The sequence below is a fragment of the Leptonotus elevatus genome, chromosome 3 (genome assembly GCF_054856555.1).
Source record: "Leptonotus elevatus isolate MCC_2025b chromosome 3, RoL_Lele_1.0, whole genome shotgun sequence".
NCBI lineage: Eukaryota > Metazoa > Chordata > Actinopteri > Syngnathiformes > Syngnathidae > Leptonotus > Leptonotus elevatus.
In genome coordinates, this window is record NC_141241.1 from 275,952 (window position 1) to 298,229 (window position 22,278).

The 22,278-nt window shown below is 50.3% G+C and overlaps 1 protein-coding gene across 7 annotated transcripts; it reads right to left on the reverse strand.

Moving 5' to 3' along the window:
* Nucleotides 1–51: 51 nt before the first annotated feature.
* Nucleotides 52–20,833, reverse strand: fhod1 (formin homology 2 domain containing 1). Of its 7 annotated transcripts, none has more exons than XM_086071161.1 (26): nt 20,619–20,833; nt 18,069–18,175; nt 16,939–17,003; nt 14,707–14,774; nt 14,538–14,643; nt 14,355–14,449; nt 14,144–14,255; nt 13,094–13,332; nt 12,489–12,802; nt 11,891–11,962; nt 11,778–11,819; nt 11,619–11,639; nt 11,140–11,187; nt 10,551–10,708; nt 9,665–9,892; nt 8,916–9,094; nt 8,089–8,739; nt 6,908–7,063; nt 6,085–6,267; nt 5,884–6,003; nt 5,637–5,798; nt 4,682–4,872; nt 3,919–4,111; nt 2,236–2,362; nt 1,274–1,450; nt 52–566 (listed from the first exon to the last, which is right to left on the reverse strand). In XM_086071161.1, exons 1-26 carry the CDS (start codon nt 20,781–20,783, stop codon nt 487–489), a joined length of 4,059 nt encoding a protein of 1,352 aa, XP_085927287.1. In that variant the 5' UTR covers nt 20,784–20,833; the 3' UTR covers nt 52–486. The 7 variants fall into 7 exon arrangements, with proteins under 7 accessions (XP_085927287.1, XP_085927285.1, XP_085927289.1 ...); XM_086071159.1 differs by having other exon boundaries at nt 11,891–12,010; XM_086071163.1 differs by lacking the exon at nt 11,619–11,639.
* Nucleotides 20,834–22,278: the final 1,445 nt, after the last annotated feature.

The window sequence follows — 22,278 nt, forward strand, 5'->3', positions numbered from 1 at the left end:
TCCTGATTTTTGTAAGCTCGTATTAATAAAAACATTCACGCGTCTCGCCAATAAGTATTCCAAATTCATTTATTGTACGTTTTGCATGTTGACAACAACAAACTTTCATTTAAGTTAAAAATATTAAAAACCTGCACAAAAATACATATTTTTTAATTCCTTAAGTGTTGAAAAGTGGAACAAAAAAACATCAAGTCAAGTCAGTGAGCGAGCAAGCAAAAAAAAAAACATCCAAGTGGTCGCTGATTTGCATAAACACACACACACGTGCGCACACACGCACACACACCTGTGCAACATCAGCTAAGTGATGACTTGAGGTTCAAGGTTTAGAAACATGCTTGTGAACGTGGAGTGACACAAAAACGTGACATTTGTCAAAAGAAAGTTGAGAAAAGCAAAAAGGCCAAAGTTTGGCTGTTGAAAAAACGTTTGTTGAAGCGACGTCAGACGTCAGACGTCGTCGTCGGACGTCATCGTCGGACGTCAGACGTCGGCGCCGCTCTTGTTGAGTCCCAAAGCCTGGATCACGTCCACGCTCACGCCGCTCTTCAGGGTCCTCCTCACTGCGCGCACGCACACACATATGCAAACATTAGCATGCTAACGCTAACGCGCGCGCGCGTGTGGTGAGAAGAGTTTGAATTGGAAATTTGCTTCTTTTTTTAATGAATTGCTTCTAATGAGCTTTTTCGGCAGCTCGGTGAGTTTGTAGCTTTTTTCTTTTTTTCTTCTTTTTCGTGGACTTTTTGGGTTGAATTTTGGTGCATTTTAGTGCAACAAAAGTTTGAAGTCGAAGCTCAAGAAGAAAAAGATGATTTGCAATCAAATTGCGTCATCAAAGCCAGCTGGGATGGTCGTCACAAAGCGCCGCAAGCGCCATCGCCTCAAGCTCGCAGATGCAAACTCGGGTCAACAGTCACGGCGGCCCGCTTCAATCAATCAATCGATCAATCAATCAATGGTGCCACTGCAGCTTGAGGAACCATCTTGACGGTTGCCACTGCCGACCGCGGCTTGCTAATCTGTTGCTGTCTTTGAGATTGGTGCGTGCGTGCGTGCGTGCGTGCGTGCGTGCGTGCGCCATACGAGGAGTTGTGTGGTGACTTTTTGTCGTCAAACAGACTTAAGGTGCCCGCCGCGATGGCGCCGCGATGGCCGGCGCTCACTTGCGATTGCAATCAGCTGAGCGCGGATTAGCGTGTTTGGAGCACAAGACAAGATAACCTTGACAGGCAGCAACGGAGGACGGCGTTTCTCCGCTTTCACTTACTGGACTTCCTGTTGAGTCGGGAGCGCTTGCGGCTTTTGGGACTGGACGCCCTGGCCGACGGGTTGCGGGTGACCGACTTGACCAGACGCTCCATGATGTCGTCTTCATCCTGAGGCGACGAAGACCGCCACGGAGGAGACGGACTCCGCTGGCGGCCCGCACTCGAACCCGCACAACCTGACGCGCGCAAAATCAAGAAAAGTGAAAGTTCCGCTTAACCGCATTCGATTTGTGACGAAAAGAAAAAATCAGCAACGGCGGGTTCCAATCAAATATTGAGTGAGGCCGATTCCAAAATTGCAACTGGTTGTTTTTTTCTCTCCACGAAATTCAACTCATGAGCATCAAGTTGAGACAAAAACAAACAAACTCAACGACTTGCACGCAACAGCCGCCATTTTGGAAAAGATGGACGAGTGTTCATTTCTTTCAGATTTTGCCGCATTTGATCAAACAAGCGCAATTTTGAAGGTTTGCTCAATGCCACTTTTTCTTTTTTTTTGCATAGCGATACCAGGACAAGTACTCGAATCTTGAGTAGTCACCGATACTGGGAGCAAGTACTGATCCCGCGTGTACTTTTGATGCATAAAATAAAAAAAGAATGAAAAACTTTTTTTCCCCTTCAAATCTCATCAATTTCAATTCTTCTCATTTGCACTTCCCGATGTTAAAGTGGCCACAAGAGGGCTGCCTCCGCGAGTATCCACGTCCGCAACTAAGGCCGGGTATCGGTGCGCGGCCGTCAGCAGGATTCGTCCAATTTCTGGAAGAAAACGAGCGCTCCAAATTTGGATGCGATGGAGAAAATCCGCAGCCCAAAATGAGAATTGCTCATCAGAAAGTGGAATCGAGCGACCTGTCGGTTTACTTGCCGGTCTTCTCGTTAGCATCTCGTTAGCATGACATCTTTGCACCTGGACCGATTGATTAGCGTGGCTTTGCTTTCGATGTGTTCTTACCGCGGGCGGTGCGCGAACGTCTCGGCGCTCGCTCATCGGATTCCGTCAGCATCTGCGTCATGTTGTGGTGCTCCGCCTCCTGCTCAGACTCCGCCTCCAGCGCCACGGAGAAGGAGAACTTCTCCGTCTGCGACGAGCACAGATGGGAAAAGTGCTGACATTTGCTACTTGAGTAAATGGACAATTACTCGCATACAAAATGACTTTGGCCAAAGTCAAAGTTTGGGGCGGTTGTGCTCCAAAAATCCCAAATGTCGTTGCGGGTTCTTTGCAATTCGCGAACGGTTGCGATACGCGATCGTCACAATCGATATTGCGCATCATTTAAGCAGTTCAGCACCGATTGCTTGCAACGCCTCTGAAGTGAATTGCTTCAATTAAGTGCACGTCGTTGCAGCGGAAAAGAGACGCGGGTGCACACAATTGACTTCATCTTGAAAAAAAGTGGCCACGTGAAGGCGTCCCACAAATGAAATCACCAGTGATTGGACACTGGCAGCTTCTTTTTAAGAACGGATATTTCCATCCTCCAATGTAGAAAGTCCTCTTTAAGTACGTTCACAACGATTCCAGACCTTAAGGTGGCAACGCTTCCGACAACAAATCCTCCCCAATCAGCGAGCGTCGCTTCCACTGAGATGCATGCCAAGCCTCTAGGTGGCAGTAGTTAGCCGTACACAAGCACCGACTGTCAGCCGCCGATCTGTATATATGCGGATCAGAGCTGTCAGCGCACACATTGAAAACGGTCAATAAACGGCGCATAGAGGACACCAAAGAGGATAAATACCAAATCTTACAAAAGCTTGACTTCTTTTTTGATCCCCTTTTTTCCCACGCTCTCGCACCCTCACCCTCATCACGCACGCACACAAACCCGGCATGCAAACGCATCCGCGCCCCTTTTATTGTCTTCTTTTTTAACAACTTGAGGTATGTGATCGAGTGCAGAGGACGACGCCGAACGTCGTTGGCCGACGGACGCCGAAGAAATCTTGACTTTGGCCGCAGTTTGTACAAACGTTGGTTTGTGATGACAAACATTCGGCGCACGCGCGGATGGCGACGCAAGCCGCGGGAAAAAGATCTCCCAAAAAACGCCGCGACGCGAATACACGGCCTGGAAGACCAGCAACATTTTTTGATCGACTTGAACTTAACGTGTTTCTTCGTGTTTCCATTTTCAAAAACCAAATATGAAAAAAAACATGTTTTTATTTCCCCAAATATTTCAAAGCTGTCATTTGAATGCTTGAATTTCTACTCGTTTCCCGGTGAGTCAACGAGCTTTTTTGACATCCAGCATAATAAACATCATTTAGATCGAAATATGGCTCCTATAATAAAAAAAGAAATGTCAAATGTGGGGACACGTCTTAAAAAGACATGCGACGGGACACGATACGTATCGCGATACGTATCGTGAGCCCTGTATGGTGATACGCATGCTAGCGTGAGGTTGTTGGCAAATACGCAGCCCTAGTGACCGCCGTGCCGTGCCGTCCCCCCCCCCCCCCGAAAATGGAGTCAAAAGTACAGATACTGTTTTTAAAAGTACTCTAAAAAATAAACACTAAGGTAAGTAACAAAGTATTTGTACTTGGTTACTTCCCATCGTGGTGACGAGTGGTGGAGACGCACGTGAATGCGCGCGCACGCACGCACGCACGCAGGCGCGCTTACCTCGGTGATCATCTTGCCTCGCGTCTTGGTCCTCTCTCGGTGTTTGTCCCTCTTGCTCTTCAGCGCCAGAACTCTCTCTCGCGTGGTGCGATACTCCAGCGAGAACTCGCTGATGATGCGGCAGAAGGAGGTGACCTTGGTGTCGCGCGCCGCCGCCGCCGGCTGACCCAGGAAAAGCAGGAACGAGTGGAACCTGACGGACGCGCGCGCCACGCTAACGTTAGCATTCGTCTTCCCTGCAACGGGAACTCGATGCTAACATTCGCTTTCCCCACCGAATGCTCATTTCGAATCATCATCATCTCCTTGCCAGGGTTCAACAGTTACACGCTTGCGGCTGATGTGAGGCCGATGGAGGTTGCAGCTAACGCTAATGCTAATTGTCGACGGCAGTCCCAAGTCGGGCTCTTCCCCGAGTCAAGGAAGCGCACGATGTTGCATTTGCAGATTACGACGTCAAACTTTGACCGCAATTGAAAAAACTAACGGAAAGAAAAGAAAACCCGCTTGAGGAGTTGCGGAGCGCCGGGTTCAAGTTTGTCTTTCGGGGGACTTGGAATCGAACCAAATGAATTTGTCTTCTTCTTTGCCTTCAGGTCCAGGCGGGCGAACGCCAACGGAAAAGGTGCGAGGGACGGACGGCATCCAGATGTTCAAAATGTCTGCCGCAGCCATCGGGCCTTCCCGGGACGACTCTTCTGAGCGTCTCCGTTCGTTCGTACCATTAGCATGCGCGCGTTTGCTTCCCGGCGCGTTTGCTCACCTGTTGATGACTCGCCTGTGGACCACCTTGAGGATTACGATCCGCTGCGTGCAGTCCTTCAGGAAGTCGGCCATCTTGTTCTTCAGGGCGCTTTTGGTCTCGTGCTTGGAGACCACCTTCAGGTTTTCCCAGGATGCTTTGCAGCGTCTCTCCAGCTGGACCAGATTCGCGGCCAGAAGCTCAAAGTCCACCTGGGGAGGACAAAACCGCTTCAAACGAGGACGCCAACAGGATGGAAAGGCCAGACGGGACAAAGACCCCGTCAGGGACCGATTCCACGTTAGAGATGCGTTCAATGAAATGAAAGAGGGGGAAAAAAAAGCATCCAAAATAGAATGAAAAAAAAGACATGAACGCCCAAAAACGCATTCATGCGAAGCGGTTTGATGTTTTTATGCTGGAGCGCAACTGAAGGCTTTGATGCCGCCTCAACTGAAGAGGTCACTTAAAGCAATGTCGTCATTACAAAAACGGCCAGCAGGTGGCAGCAGAGCATAAGAGATCAACCAGGGCCATGTTGAAAAAAAAACAGTTCTTTTCGGATTTGTGAATAATGATGAAACTTAGCTCATTTCTGAACCGCTGAAAAAGCCAAACAGATAGAAATGTACCGACTGTAATCTTTCTTTTGGTTTCGATAGCAATAGAAGACAATATTCTGTGGGCCTGGCAAAATCAGTCCAAATCCAGTCATACAGCCGGGAGCGAAGGAGGTGGCTTCAGTCAAAATGGCTGCCAGTTAATGAGTTAATAAAAGAAGGAACGAACAAAGATGACAAATGAGACAGAGATGACATGAAATGAAAAAGAAGAAAAGAAAAAGAAAAAAGGAGGTTCAATGAGACGTCACAAACGAAAGGAAATGAAAAAAGGGCAAAAAGATGAGGAATGGCAAAAAAGAGATTCCCAAAAAAGAAAAAGTTGAGAAAAGCGAGCAGCGAGCGACCAGCCTGACCTTGGCGGAGCGCGTGACGGCGGGGATCTCGGAGTAGACGTCGGAGGATTGCGGGTGATTTTCCGTGATGAAGTTGCAGGTGTGATGAAGCAGAGACTGCCTGTGGACCGTGTCCTTGACCTCCGTCACCTTCTCCAGGTAGGCCAGCTCGAAGCCCGCAGCCTGCACGCACGCACGCACGCACGCATCAGACGCCGTCGAGTCCAGCCAAGCCAAAGCAAACGTGCTAATATGCAAATGAGCTGACGCGGGAGCCGTTGAGGAAGTTTCCGATGGCGAGCAGCGTGGCCAGGATCCTCCCGAAGGTCCGATTGGCGGCCAGCTGCTCCATGGCGAGCTTCAGGTCGAACAGCGGCTCGGCGATCTCCTGCCGCGCAAAAAACACGTCAGCATCGACACGACAAACGAGGATGCGTTGGACCCAAGCGGCTTCCCGCCCGCGCGTGACCTTCTCCAGAGCCTCGTAGTTGAGCTTGAAGGACCAAAGCTGCAGGCGGGGGGTCAAGGCGCTGACGGAGGCCAGGCTGGCGAGGAAGCGCTCGGCCGGCCCCAGCGGGACGTCGCCGTTGGCCAACTGGGCCTCCTGGATCTTCTGCTTCTCCTCCTCCGTGGGCGTCATGGTCAGGATCTTCTGCTCCGCACACGCACACGCACACACACGCAGGTCAATTTGACCCCTTTTGGGTCAGAGCTCATTTGCATTCACGAGTTGTAAATGACACGCACCGGCTTTTGGGCTTTTGGGCTTTTTTTGCTTTCCAAGTTCTGCCGAGCTCTAACGACAACACCGGAGAGGAAGAAGTCGGCCTTGCCCCGCCCACCATTTGAAATTTGCTCAACCTTTCCAATCCGCACGCGAGGTCAAAAGAGACGCAAAAGGTCAAATTGTTTCAGCTTTGATTTTGAAGAAATGCGAAAAAGGCCAACGCTGTCAACGCTCGCCATTTGCACTTCTTCCCCTTGACTTGGATTTTCAAAGTGGCCCCGCCTCGTCATGGCAAGTGTGAGAGCTCCCTCTGCTGGCCGTCAGTGCGAAGGGCGTGGCAGAATGGATTTTTTGGTGCCCCTCCCACTTGCAAGCGCTCCGTCGTCACGTTTGCATGATTTCCGTTTGCATCTTCATTCATAATTCTTGAATCTTCTGCTGGAATTTGCGTCTCTGACGTGCAGCGCGTTCGAACGGACCGCTCGGCGTTGGCGGGTTTGACTTTTGGCTCGAGTCGAGCTCAGATCGTTCTCAGCCCAGATGAGCGAGCGGAGACGGCACATACCTCGATGCCCTCCTTGCTGATGGCAAACTCGTCAAAGTTGAGGATGGCGGCCTTGATGACGTGAACGGCGGGCAGGACCGTCATCCCGATGTTGATGGCGTTGGACCTCTTGGAGTCCAGGACCAGGATCTCAGACTTCTTGCTCTCCGCCGCTTTCTACGCACAAATGACACGAGCCTCAAAGTGGAGACGGCAACAAACGGGAAGGAAAGCCAAAGAAGAAGAAGAAGAGCCCGGGACGGCCCTCGTCCCGCCTTCGTCCTCTTGACATGGCGGTTCAGCGTTTGCTCTGGGACTGCAGACCCAAATCTCGATCTGAGATCAGAGAGGAAGGCCGCATTCCCGCCAAAGGCCCTCATCAAGTCATTCGATCGTGAACGAGGTTATTTTAGTGAACGGAAACGAACGGACTAAAATTCAAGAAAACCATCAAATAAAAACGACGACATTTTATGTTCACAGAACTAACGATAATAATTCGAGTGAAAATGTCCTTCGTTTTATAAATGCGCTCTTGGGGATGATGCGAAAGATATTTATTTACCGAATGTTGGAAAATGTTTCACACGAAAGTGACGTCGTCTCGAGGCAGCCAAAAGTAAAACACCTTCAGATGACGGCGCTCCTTTTGCGTGCTCGACTTTTGGCTCCAATAAATAGCGGCGCTCGTCTACTTTTTCATTTCAAGCAACACTTTCAGTTGACTGAGGGAAGACTTCATTTCCCATGAGGACAAGCACATTGTGTCCTTTTTGAGCTCATGCCAGCGAGGGAAATCCGGACCAATGTTGATTCTCGACTGTCCTTTTAACCGGCGAGCTTCCCTTTTTTGTCTTCTCGGACAAAACTTTTCAGTTGTTTTGCAGCTTCTGCCAGGAAAGTAGTAATTGTGCGTCGACGTTCAAACGGACTTCCGTCTTGGTAACGAATGGCGAAAGGGACGACGTGTGCCATAAAGCAGTCGGCACATTTGCCGTTTTTTTGCCTGCCAATGTTCTTAGCATCCTCTTCAAAGTTGCTTAGTGCCAATTAAAAAAAAATAAAAAACGATTCAGACCCCCCCCCCCCCCCCCCCCCCCAAACTATAATAACCCTGATCTTTCGCCATTCCGATTCTCTCCCATAATTCCGCAACCTCCAGGAAGAAATCAAGTTGAAGCCAATTCAACATCCAAGCTCACCTTGACAATGGGCGTCTCTTTGGCTTTGGACTCAAACAGGTGCTCCAGCCGCCCCGTGTCCACTTGCACCTTGTCCAGGGACGCCCACACCGTACCCCGGCCAAAGCGACACTTGGCCGGCGGCTCCGTCGGCTTCAGTTCGCGCCAGAACAACTTCACCGTCTTCTTCTTCTTCTTCCCAAATGGCGATGTCGCCCCGGTTGAGGGAGGAGGGGGAGGTGCCGGACTGCCAGGGAGGGGCGGCGGAGGCGGAGCCAGGCTGCCAGGGAGGGGAGGGGGAGGAGGAGGTGCCGGACCGCCAGGGAGGGGAGGGGGAGGAGGAGGTGCCAGGCTGCCAGGGAGGGGCGGCGGCAAAGGGACAGTACTTCCAAGGGGTGGGGGCGGGGGAGGAGGAGGAGGAGGAGGAGCCCCCCCTAAGGCCGCCGGCGCAGAACTGCAGGAAGGGGCGGAGTCTGAGGTGTCCATGTCCAGAACGTCGATGTCCTCCTCGTCCAGCAGGTCCGAGAAGTCCAAGTCTTTGATACGGAGGCTGGCGCCGCTCGGCTGAAGGTGGTCCCACGCGTCCCCGGGACCCAGCGGGGTCATCTGGGTGCTCTCCAGGCGGTGGGCGGGACCCTCCAAGTCCACGCTGCTCTGCTGGCGCACGTAACGCTTTGCAACACACACACACGCACACACAATGTTAATTAGCCACACCCACAAACAACACAGCCAATCAGCAGCATTCTTGTAGGACTCCATCAATAACACTTTCTTTTACCAGCAGGAGGCGACATGAGCAAAAGACAGCACAACAAAAAAAGAGACAGGCACGCACACGCACGCACCTGTTTCTCTTCCGCCAGCCTCGCCAGCGCCACCTGGGCGGAGCCTTCCAGCCCTTCCAGCTCGGCCCTGCGGGAGGCGCTGCTCTCGCTCGGAGCGGCGGACTCCAGCGAGTGCGCTTGGAAGCTGGACAGGCGCTGCAGCACCCGACCCCCTCGCGACCCCCCCGTCTCGCCGTCGCCTGAGCGGGAAAACAAAGATGGACGTTACACATCCGCCGCGCCGCACGTTGCGACTCGCCGGCCGCCACGCGACTTCGCAACGCTATTGACGGCCGTCAATATTTCGAAGCGCCAGCATCAGGAGGAGCGAGTCCAACGAGAGCAGAATTTCCGTCGGGATTGCGTCAAAAGAGCGTCAGAATGAATAGATCATTATTTTTGGATCACGTTTAGATCTTTTCCAGTAAAATTGTCCAACTTGACAACTCCAATTTCTGACAAATGCTACCGAACCGTCAATTTGTTTTGGGGGGAAAAGGATGGAAATGATTATTTTTAAATCCAATTCATTGATGAATTAAAAAGAATCATCAACAGATGACTCCATTACAGAATGAACGTTTCGTTGTGGTGTTTTAGGAAGCTGTCTTTGCGTTTCGCCTGAGGCAAGAAGACGCGTTCGAGTCAGCCGCCACGTTCGCCAAAGTCGACGACTTCCAGCAACAAAACTGCCGCCGCAAACTTGCCGTCACTGTTTCCCATTCCTTTCCCAGCGCGCGCGGCCATTGTGTGGGCGGGGCATCCCTCACCAGGCAGGAAGCGATCATCTTCCCCGGCGCCGCCGCCATCGGGGCCGGGCGTGGCGGAGGGCGCCGCGGGGGCCGAGGCGTTGGAGAAGAGCATGTCCAGAAAGAACTTCCTGTCGTTGGAGAGCGCGCTGACTTGACGCTGGACGCCGCCCGGACGCATGTCACATGACGCGCTCGAGGCCGAGTGAGCGCCCTCACCTGGGCCGCGCTGGGGGGGGCACGGCGCACCTGTATTAAAATGGATTCATTAATTATGGAGGACCAAAAATGTCCCCCCAAAAAATAAAAAATGAGCGAAAATAAAAAAAGGTCTAAAAAAACCAAAAAACATTTCCGGACAAATGACAAACTCATCAGGCTCGGTGGTCGGCATGAAACTGGACTCTGTGGTGCCGGTGGCAGAGATGAGGACTCTGGACAAACTGCTGCCTATTACGGACCACGCCGCTGTCGTCAGCAGGTTCCGGAGAAGACTGAACCTGCTCCCCAAGTGTCGGACCGACACGCTACACTGCTCACAAATGCTTTATTCAATGTGCGATAACCTCATTTATTGAGTGTGTTCATTTTTTACATTTTTTTCTTGTCTGCATGCCAATCTGTTCTTATTGCTGCTGGAAACGTAAATTTCCCAGAGGGAGTCATTTCAAAAGGGATCAATAAAGTCAAGTCTACTTCTCTCCACGTCCAAAAATTATATATATTATATATATATATATATATATATATATATATATATATATATATATATATATATACACACACACACACATGTATGGGAAATAAAAAAAAAGAAGAAAAGATTCAAAAAATAAAAGCGAAAATACAAAAATTAATATTTAAATGTCTCCATAGTTATCAAGAGGCTTTTATTGTAAAAAGGTACCATTGGCAGGAAGTCCTCCATTGCTGGCCTTGTCCTCATTTGGCCCGGGTCCCTGTGTGATGACATCATCAGACGAGGACAGATTGGAGGAGCTCAGTTGTTGACTCCGCCTCTTCTTCTCCCATTGGGTGGCGGCCAAACTGCGCAGGAAGTTGTCTCTGTGAGATGGCGGAGTCAAATGTTAAAGCAGGAAGTGATGTCATGACCAGGCCATCAGGCTCCGCTCACTCTTCGATGGCTCCTCCCATCAAATTGACTGACCGTCAACGACGACAAGCGTCTCGTTTTTTTCATCTCTTGGAGGTTTTATTGTGAAAAACAATTAAGGGGAGGAGGCGGGACAGTGGAAAATATGTCACTTGATTGATCAATTGATTGTTTTCAAATCAGGTTGTTATCAAAACCCCACACCGGCAATTAGACCAGCCTTCATTTTATGGCTCACACCAACACCGGCTGGCTCGGCAACACACACGCACGCACGCACGCACGCACGCACACACCGACTCCAAATGGAAGACGCGTTCACGTCCCAAAGTTGCTCACTTAAGCCACGCCCATGCATCTCCCAGCATGCATCAGGACTTACTGAAACCTCCTGAGAACGGGCTTGCTGTCCGTGTTACACTCATCTGGGCTGCAGAGAGACACAAGCGTGCATGTATGTGCGCGCACACACACACACACACACACACACACACACACACACACACAAGCATATGCATGACATTAGCGTGTCGCCATCACGCCTCATCCAAAAGTCAGCAGGCAAACCCGCTTGGGACCCATTTGCCTCCCTGCTTGACACTCAGCATTAAGGGTTAGAATTGGGGGGTTCGATCACCAAATGATTCCCGAGCGCAGCCCCTGCTGCTGCTCACCGCTCCCTCAGGGGTGGGGTCAAATGCAGAGAAGCAATGTCGCCCCACCAATAGGTGGCTGTGACCGTCAGTGGTACTTGAACTTTAACCTTTGGCTTGCCGCGGCAACAGTGGCACAACAGTGGCGCATGACCGATGAGGTCACAAACAAGGAAGTAGGGGTCAGGGGTGGGCGGGGCATACTCACCAGTGGAAAACGTCGTCCTCGCTGCGTGAGGAAAGAAAAGTTTTCAAGCAAACGCACCCTTGCAAACTCAGGGAAGTTAAGCATCCTGGTTGCCATGGCAACATAACACCCCCCCCACCCGTCACCATGCCAACTTGACATTCAATCTCCGGGACTCACTTAAAAGAAGTCTTGTTGGTGCTCGGATGATCCGAAGGCGACCTGCGCACACGCACACGCACGCACGTTAGTGGCCCGTTTTGTATTGCAGAAGTGCACGCGCACGTACAAACCTGGAAGCGGGCGTGTCCTGCGAGGCGGTGGGCGTGTCCTGGCTTTGGGCCTTGGAGAAGATCCTGGACTTCCTGCTCACACCCAAAGAGGACATGTGGTGGCTGAGGAAAGAGCTAGCCCTGCCGACACCGCGCAGGAAAGACAAAAACGGACCAGGGTGGGGGGGGGGGGGGGACGGGGGGGGGGGGCACCAGTGGTTAAAAGACACAACAGATGAGGACGAAAGCCACGTGTGCCAAAAGGGTGAAGAGGTCGGCAGCCGTATGCGTTTTGTTTACTCCACCGATTTGAATACATGACTGATAGCCCATACACGCCTGTGCTAGCTGTTGAAGTCACAGGGCGGCCATCTTGCTCCTCCCATCTCACGAGCAGACTACTGTATAAATGATTCAGTATACGTACAGCTCATAGGCAGTTAGTATAAGGCCGGGGACGGGGGCGGGGGCGGGGGCGGGGGCGGGGGGGTTGTAGGAAGAGCAATATGGCCGCCTCATGGCTTCAAAAGTCTCGGCCCATCAGCTTCCAGTCATATATTCGGATCAGTGGTTTACTCTAAATCGCAAACACGCGGCGGCCATGGCGTCAGGCACTTACGTCTTTGCATCGTCGTCATGGGGATGGAGGGGGGGCGGGGTCAAGGCAGGCGACGAAGGCGAAAGCGACGGAGGAGTCGGCGAGCCTCGGAGGGATCCCGAGGGACTGGAGGCGGCGGAGAGGGCGGGGCTGCCGGAGGACGACGCGCAGGGGGAGGAGCCGGCCGAGGACGTCGTCGGCTCGGCCGTGTTCTGATTGGACGAGCGCCGACTTCTGCGGCCTTCCGGCTCACCGCCGGCGGCCATCTTGCGACGCTCTTTTCGCAGGTGAGGGGAGGGGTCCGAGATGTCGCCGTCCTCGTGTCGCAAGGCCGTCTGGACGCGATGCAAAAGGTCATTCCGGGTCATCACAACAGAAGCAAAAGTCAACCAAAAATTGTGTTGACGAAATAGAATGAAAATGCTTTACAAAAAAAATAAAAAATTAACATCTTAAAGGTTGGATGTATAGAGACAATTATTTTTGTTTTGATCAATGAATATTCGAACTCTTGAAATGAAGAAGGAAAGTCAAGCAGTCAATTGTGCTTGATCTTACTTTATTAAAAAAAGATAGAAAACCGATTGTAAGCTCATGTTGTGCGCGGCAAAGGGGGCGTGTCCTACCTCATATATGTTGAACTGCGCCCTGAGGTCGGGTTGCGCGTCGGCGCCGGCGAGGTTCCTGCCGATGACGTCTTCCATGCGGAGACCCTCCAGACAGTCGGTGACGTCGTAAAAGGAATCCTGGTCGGGGAGCGCCGCCAGAGTTTTGTTGACCAAGGTCATGGCGAACACCAGCAGCTCGCCGTCGCAGCCCGTCCGCTCGTGGAGGATGTCCATCACGTACGACCACGCCGGCACGCCTAACACACGCACACGCTTCTTCAACTCGTGTTGAAACAAACAAATGTCGGCCAGTCTGTTGAATCATGCGCGAGCGCTGGCGTGTTCTCGGTCAAGTCACGTCAGGACGTTTGTTATCCAGCGACCAATCACGTTCTGACAAAACACGCACTGGCGTACCAACCGAAGCCGGCTCTCAAAAACGCTTCTTTCTTCCTCGTTGTACTCGAGTAGAACGTGCGTGCATCACAATACCGTCATTGGATTGAATCCAGATTGGAAAAAACGGACTTTCAAGTGTAAACGCCTTTCAAGTTCAATCCAGCTTGAAAACCGTCTTCATGATGAACTTTTCCGAAATCTTCTTTCAAACCTGCTTTCAAATGTTGAATGATAGAACGTAAAAGTGGATTTGGGATCTTCTTGGTGCTTTTTTGTCAATATTTGGCAAGCGCTGCAGACGTGAATCTTCGAAGGCCATTGGCGGTTAGCCTCAAGTTGTTAGCTTGCGGCTAACATTAAACGGCCCGCTGGCGTCGTCGCTTTGCACGTTGCAATAACCCAGAAACTTTTTTTGTGTGACAGCTGGCGGCTCGCGTTCATGGTGGGAAAAATATGAAAACATGGCAAATGGCTTCCGTTCAAACCGCGGTGTGAACGTATTTGTATTCAAATAAAAAAACAGATGCAAGATATGTTAAAGGGTCACTTTAAAGTGAGAATCCTGCCAAACTTTTTTTTTCTCTCTACTGACTCGAACCCTCTTTCGTGGCAAGATGACAGGATGTGAAAAGAAGCCATTTACTTTTCGGTGTGTGCGTGCGCGCGTACCTCTGCGTGCGTCCACGGCGTTGATGGCGCGGATGAGGGCGGGGCTGTTGGATTCTTTATATTCCACAAAGATGATGAGCAGCTTGAGAGCGGTTTTGACCAGCAGACGAGACTGAAGGCACACAAGCCGCAACCATCGTTGGCGTTGGCCAACTCGCTCGCACGCACGCACGCACGCACGCACGCCGTCAAGGTGCAGCACACGACTGACCTCACTTCCTGTTAGGGTGTAGAGCCACTCCAGAGTTTCGCTGTGGTTGATGACGCCGTTCATGCCGTCCACGAACAACATGATCTGACTGAGAGCTGAAAGCGCACATGCGTTAGGAGGATGCGGTCGCCATGGCAACGCCGCACGGGCAGGTGCGCAGGTGCGCAGGTGCGCAGGTGTAACCTCGCAGGATGTAGTTCTGGTAGTTGTGGTCGGCCTCGGCTCCGACTTTGACTAAACACGTCAAACCCTCGGACGCCACAAACTCGGGAACCAGGTCCTTGTCGTCCTGTGGGGGGGGGAATTGTGCCGTGATGTGGAAGTGACATCACGGGAGTGGGCGCGGCCTTACCTGGAACAGCTGCTTGAGCGAGAAGAGCGAGCGGCGCAGCTCCGGCCCGTGACTGTTGTACAACTTCTCTGCAAGACGACGGCAACAAACAAGACGTCAACCCTGACGCAAATCATCGTTTCACATCCAAATGACGACAACGCGTTCTGGTCTCGAACCAAAAAATTCGCACACACAATTCCAAATTTCACAATTTTCAATTTCTGAATTTGGAAGAAGGCCTGAAAATGTGCACTTCGTCCATCCAAAATGGAATCAAAGCAAAGATCATATCCCAGAAGTCTTTGCAGCAGGGCGGCTCTGATCGAGTGGGCGGAGCTTACGTTGATCAACTCTGAAGATTTAACACTAAATCAATCAACTCTTGTCTACAATGGAATCAGTGTTAAAAATCAAATTAAAAAGAAACTATTAAAAGAAAAACAAAGACTTTGGGCGTTGAAATCAACTTTGAACACTAAAATGTAAACACTCGCATTTTTTGGGGTACAGAAGAGGGTCAAAAAAAAGCAGAGCTTTGGACTGAAAATGAACATGTGACACATTTTTTACATCATCAGTTTGGCGGGAGAAAAAAGTGAAAGTGTAATAAATCCTCAATAATGTAATGAGGTATATTAAGGATTTGTTGGTGACATTACGGGCAAAATGAGGACATTTATTACATTCTTAATTGAGCTCAGTGCAAATTAGATGACATTTTGAAGAAATGATGACATCATCAGGTGCGACGTGTCATCTTGCAGCACTTTTACAATCAGCAACTACACATGAAAAGAAAAAAACGATATCGTGTATATATATATACACCATGTCTGTCATTGACGTGTGGGGGGGGGCAAATTGGATGTCTCCAAAGTACTACGGTACTTGTACTCTGAGTATTCAAGAGTTGAGTACTGGTTGTGCTGGGATGGGAGGGGGGGGGGCAGTTAAATGTGCGTCTTCCCCTTTAAGAAGCTGCATCCTCTTTTTTTTTTTCTTGCTCAGCTGGCAAGTGTGAGCGTTTCCCTCTCGGAGCAACTGAGTTGCAATGTTGACAATAAAGACGGCTTGCAATGTCGCACTCCAAGCGGACACGATTTTTGTGGACTCGCAAACGATTTCCAGCGAGTCCAACTATTTGATTCTTGAAAATCAACGTTTTGCAGATGATGGAAAAAGTCCTCTGATTGGCGAACCTCCGGCGCCAAAGCACACGGTTTGTTTTTCCTTCAGTCACGTACGCATTTGTAATAAGAACGTTTGCGTTGAGCAACTTCATGACTTGGCTTCAAGTCTGACCTTGTGACCTTGTGACCTTTGTGACTCATACGTGACAACAATCCTGCCGAACACTCCCGCCAACAATCACACACAGAATAAATGTCTTTCTTTTTGAGGTTCGAGTGTCCACTTGAAGGATTCGTGGCCGACTCGCTTCCATCGTCACTTTTCAGCGAGCCGAACGCTTGCGGGAACGCGTCGGGGGTCGGACGCGACTCATCCGTTCCCGACGCACGCGCCAGCAAAGTCATCATCGTGACACGTCGAAAAGTTTGGAAATGGTTTTGTGACGCCAACACACACACCCGCTGACGAGAAGTGTGTGACACACAGGATGGCGACAGGCGAGTGTGTGTGTGCGCGCGCGCACACGCACACTCGTTAGCTGTGCGTAGACAGGAAGTGGTCCCGATAAAGGGAGCCTGGTATTTCCTGTTAGTGGCAAAAAGGAAAAAAGAAAAAAAAGTCGAGAGAAAAAAGTGGAAGTTGAAGCAAGACGAGCAAAAGAAGGATTTGAAGACATCGACAACTTTGAGAGAAAACGAAAATCAAGCATCAGATGACAAAAGGAAAGTCGTCACGTGACGCGTCAAACAAAATCAAGCCGGATTCATTGCAAAAAGTGAGCGACGCTTCTTGCTCGTGTTAACTTTCATGTCAAGTTAGCGGCCGGTTAAAGTCAAGACGCTTTTCAGCAAGCGGATGCCGATGCCGATGCCGGTGCCGGTGCCGGTAACGTGAACTCGTCAGTCGAGTCCACTCGGAAACGTCGGCTGCACTTTTTTGATGACTGCTGCTAAGCAAGCGGAATTTCGGGGAACGGCTTCCAACGCGTCACAAACGCCACAATGGCGTCGCGGGAGCAAGTTGAGCGCGAGCCGCGGACGCTAACAAACGCTCGCTCGCCATGCGACTGCAAAATGTCACCAGTACGATGATGATGATGATGATGATGATGATGTTTACCCAAAATGGCGTGGACTCGAACAGTCAAATGTGTCCTCAAGGTCAAGATGGGTTTCTTTCCTTTCCTGGAAACACACACACGGACGTGACACGCCAAAGTCAGACGGGAGGACCAAAGTTCAATTCTCAACATCAACGACACTCAAAGATGACAAACGTTACGATACGCGGGCGTGCGTGCGTGCGTGCGCGCCAAAACTTTGAGCAAGAAACTTGCTTAACATTATGAGCGTGGGTGTCTTTTGGAGGCATCCGTGATGTGGGCGGCGCCGTCCGGCAGCAGGTCGGTCCCAAAAGTGACAATCCTGCCACAGGTGGACTTTGGCCACATGAAGCGGCTTGGACTCACCTGGCAGGTAAACCGGCGCGTCTCCACCTGTTGAGTGGAATCACCTTCATGTGGCTCAGCATCAAACGCATTCAGGATGTTGACGGTCATTCAGTCCGTCCGTCCGTCCGTCCGTCCATACATACATACATACGTCCATACACACGTCCGTCCGTCCGTCCGTGAGCAAGTAAGTAAGAATGCGCATCAACTGCAAGAACCTTCAACATTTGTGTGTCAACTACGAACTCGAAGTTTGTTCAGCATGTGAGCGTGCCAATGTGTGTGCGCGTTTGTGTGTCTGTAATCCAATGCTGGAAGGCGCTTTAACGCGCGCGTGTGCGTGTTTTGTGAACTGGACTCTTGAGTATGCGCGTGTCGATCCCGCGCTCGGCTCTCGTTCTAAAAATGTGCCATGACGCCGACGTGCCGGGATGAGGGCATGGAAACGAACGTGGAAACTTGGAATTGTGCAAATGTGGAAACGGGGGCGGGAGTGGGAGGGGCTTAAGAAAGAAGGAGAAGAAGGAAGGTTTGTTTGCAGGAGCAAGTCGCCACATTTTCTCACGCACGCGCACGCGCACGCGCACGGACGAGTGTTGAAGTTGGACGTGTTGCGCTTTTGCCGTCGCGGTCGTCACGCGTCGCTTGCTGCTAACAATTTGAGCTCGCAAAATAAAAATGTGGAAAAGCTGCCAATTGGCGAGTTGAGGCAACTCTCGTTTGTCGAGATGACGTCATCGGCAGGTGTGTGCGGCGCCATCAAAGGTTTGCGGGCGCTGTCGTGACGACGGCTTCTTACGTCACATCCTGGTAGAAGTTCTCCAGATCGTCGCGCTGCTCCGACAGAGACGAGTCCAAGTCCAGGTAGTAACCCTGAGGACACACCTGCAACGTGCACTCTTCCAACTGACACACACACACACACACACACGCACACACATTAGAGGCAGGCTGTGGCGTAGTCACCACAGCCACCAGCAACTACATCAAAGCACACGCAACAGCACAACGTGGGGGTCGCGACACGACACGTCACGACACGACGCTTCAGCAGCACAAAACACACACACGCCGTTTTGTTCCAGTGTGTGTGGAACAGGAAGTTCAAGTTTTCTGGTCGATCCACATTCTTCAAAGAGCTCAAACGACCTTTCACAATAAAAGACTTAGGCGGCCATCTTGAAGTTGCTGCACATGACGACCATCAAGAAGGTCTTCCTGTCGCCACGGTGACAGGAAGACGGTGCTCTTATCAGCACACGCACACGCTCTTTGCAAGCTCCGCCCCTTTCCTTCTCCGCAGCCCGACCCCACGCACACACTTGGAATGAGGACAGTTTCAGTGCCGTTGAAGTTTCGAACCAAACGCGAACATTCCAGAAGGCAGTTTGCGATTCTAAATGTTCAGGTTGCGCTTCAATGCGACAGATGAATGAGCAAGAGTGACAAGTAAAGACTTTTCGGATTTTGTGACCGGCAAAGACGTTTCCCCAAAAGTGCGAGTGCGCTGGTCGCAGGTGGACACGGCGCCATTTGATGGGCACTGACCCGGCTGGGCCGGTACAAATCTCACAAATTGAAACGACACAACAAGGCGGCGCCCACGACCGACTGTCAGCCGTCCTGCGGCTAGCTCGCTGCTACGTACGTACGCCATAGCGGCGAGCTAGCGACCGCTGTCGGCTGGCTAGCTAGCGCGACTCGATGAACGGCAACCAGACGCAAACGAGAAGACGGAGACGCCATGCTAATTGCTAAGCTACAATCCAGATCAAGTTGCTCCACTTCCCGCTGACCCGGGTTCAACTGCAACCGACTTGAAAGTGCAAAATTGGGCCAATTAGGAATGGGCGACGCGCCCCCCCCCCCACAAAAAGAAAAAAGTTCAATCTCGATTTTAATCAAAGTCCTAAATGTAACAAACATTTATTGAAAGGAAGTCCAAAATAAATCCTGTGACGACAATCACTTTTATTGATTTGAAATCGTCCCAAGTTGTAGCGTCCCAAAATCAAGTTTTGTGATTGTGACACTTGAGCAAACTCAAACCTCAAATTTGGATACAGCAGCAGAAAACAACAACAACAAAGTGCACGTACCTCAATTGAGCTCATTTTCAAATGGACACGTTTTTGAAATGACCAACTGATCCAATCAATTGGATTTATTTGCTGGCTTTCTCCAATCAGAATTCAAACAAACATTTCTCCAAACAATTTGTACAAAACGCAAAAACATCCCCCGCCCGCAGAAGCCGTTTTCGTCCTCGACATCCTCCGGACGTCTCCAAAGTCAACATCGGTCTCACTCGACATGCGAACAGCGTCGGGAGGAACGGCGAGGAAAGTCCATCTTGTGGCCTCCGTCACATGATGCGTGGTCATGTGACGTCTTGAGGTCAAACTGACAACACCAAATGGAAAGCAAGTGACGCCTTTGATGGCAACATTTTTGCACCTTCATCGGCTGACAAGCAGAAAGCAAACAACAAACAGCACAACAAAAAGGTCCAAATGTGAAACAATCTCTTTGTCGAACGACAGCGTCTCGTCTTTCTACTTCCTTTGGACCACAAATTGGCACCCACATCACTTACTGCCAGCGATGGCAGGAAAGTGCGGCAAGCGCCACATCGCCGTCCCCGCCGGCGGGACATGCCCGGAACACCTCCCCAGGGAGGCGTCCAGGAAGCATCCGAACCGGATGCCCGAGCCACCTCGACTGCTTCCTCTCCACGCGGAGGAGCAGCGGCTCGACACCGAGTCCCTCCCGGATGACCGAGCTTCGCGCCCGATCTCGAAGGGAGGAAACTCATTTGGGCCGCTTGTATCCGGGATCTTGTTCTTCGGGTCACGACCCACAGCGACGAGTCGGGACGGTCATATCGAGAGCTTCGCCTTTCGACTCGGCCCCGATAACGAACGGACCGATACCGAGTGGGCGACACTGCAGACGATCTCATCCTGCCCTCACTCGTCAACAAGACCCCGAGATACTTGAGGTTGACATTGGCATGGGGGGGGGGGGAGTCTCATGGAAAGTGAACAAAACATGATGACAGCTGCGTTCTCGCTCATTTCGAATGAATGATATGTTTTTGTTTATTCAAATGTCCTTCTCGCGAATATGAAAATACGTTGAGCAGACGCCATGGAAGAAAGTACAAGTAAAGCGAGCGACGTTCGGCCAACTTGAGCGCTTCGGTTTAGTTTTTACGAACAGAATTGGACAACGGCGGCCTCTTCGCCGGTCGCGCGCGCGGGCACGGCTGTGACGAGGTCGCGCGAAACGACGTCATTAGTCGACGGACACGAGCAAGTGCTGACGTGACGTCGCCTTCATTTCTCACCTTGAGGGGCGCGTCCAGCAGTTTATGTACGACCGGAACCAGGAGACTGAGCGGCGCGTTCTCGTCCACGTCCACCGAGGGAGGCCGCCGAGGTTCCGGAAAGTTGGTACAGATGAAAGGGTCCTGGTCCAGCAGGAACTGGACCAGGCAAGTGACCGCGGACATGCTTGACGAGCTCGAGCGTCAACGTGCGAAAATGAAGCCACGCCAGCACGCGCCCGCGCCTTTTAAATGAGCGCAGCTCAAGCGTCTTGCAGTAAGGACAACTACTTCCGCCCTGGACTTTCAAAATATGCCAAAAGTAAACACACCCGAACCCAACCTAAACTATTTGTTGATCTCCAAAATACAAATAACTGCCTGTGCATCATTGTAATGCGTCGCTTCCTGTCACGTGAGAGGGAAAACTTCATTTTCAACGCCGAACCTTGTTTAAATATACATTTATTGTGAAGGCAACAACTCAGGTGAGACGTTTACACACACGCACCAATATGACGTCATCAAGGTGATGCCGGAAACACTCCGATTTATTTTTAAATCTTTTTTTATTTCACACTTTTCGATGAAAACAAAGAAACATTGAATGCAGAACTCAACAAAACAAAAACAAGTTTACTTGCAAAGGGTTATCCAAGAGTCGACAGTCAGACATACATGTTTTCGGAAGTACTCAGATGGCAAATTCTATTTTGTTTGTTATTTTTATTATTATTATTGAAATTATAGTTATTATTATTATGTCATTTCAAATGTAGAAACCATATTGGCATACGACATTGTTATACAGACAAGCCTATAAATAATCGTCCCAAAAGAATAAAGACAAAAAAATACAAATAATAAAAAAAAGCAAAGAGGAAATATGAGAGGCGGGAGAGAGAAGCTCCTCTACTAATTTACACAATTTCATTACATTTTTCTTCTCCACACATTTCAAGGATGAAACCTAATGACATAGTTATTTTGAAAAACATAGAAATTCGCTTTGGATGATCTGTTTTGTGTGAACCCCCCCCCCCCCCCCCCAATAATTATGAACGTTAAGATATAGGATGACTCTTTTTTTCTTTTGTCAGAATAGTGAGATTGGGCAATTTAGGGAATTGCCAGTCATACAAATCTTCTTGAAGGCATCAACAAATTTGCAGTCGTGTTCATCTGTTTCGATGTCTCCGGCACAAAATGCACATTTGTTGTACTTCAAATTAAAGAGATTTCCTTGCCGATACTTTCAAGGATTATAAACTACTGCAAATTATTTGGAAACAAATGATAAGACATCACAACAACAAAATGCTTCGCTTACATTATTATACTGCCTTCTGCTATGACCTAAAGTTACACGAGAGCGCGCTCTAGCGGTCAGTTCCGTACACTGCCAGTGGTCACGTGATGATGATGATGATGATGATGATGATGATGATGATGATGATCTCGTTTCGGTGCCAAATGTTGATGCCGCCAACAGGTTCATCTGAGAAAGAGCGTTTCATTGTCACTAAACCGCTCATCAATGTATATACGACCGGATAGCTGATAGGCCAAGACTTTTGAAGCCGTGAGGCCGCCATATTACTCCTCCCAAGAACTCTTTCTCTGCATACAATCCTATACATTTCCATATCCAAATTGGAGAACATTTGAGACGGTACTTAAT

What these genes read in the sequence shown, in the direction of transcription:
- fhod1 (XM_086071159.1), bottom strand. Translation starts at nt 20,783, where the DNA reads ATGTCCGCGGTCACTTGCCTGGTCCAGTTCCTGCTGGACCAGGACCCT. An exon ending in CAGGACACGCCCGCTTCCAG is followed by an intron (nt 11,820 to 11,890) that starts GTTTGTACGTGC and finishes GCGTGTGCGCAG; the next exon opens with GTCGCCTTCGGATCATCCGA. An exon ending in CCGTCACGCGCTCCGCCAAG is followed by an intron (nt 4,873 to 5,636) that starts GTCAGGCTGGTC and finishes TGTCCTCCCCAG; the next exon opens with GTGGACTTTGAGCTTCTGGC.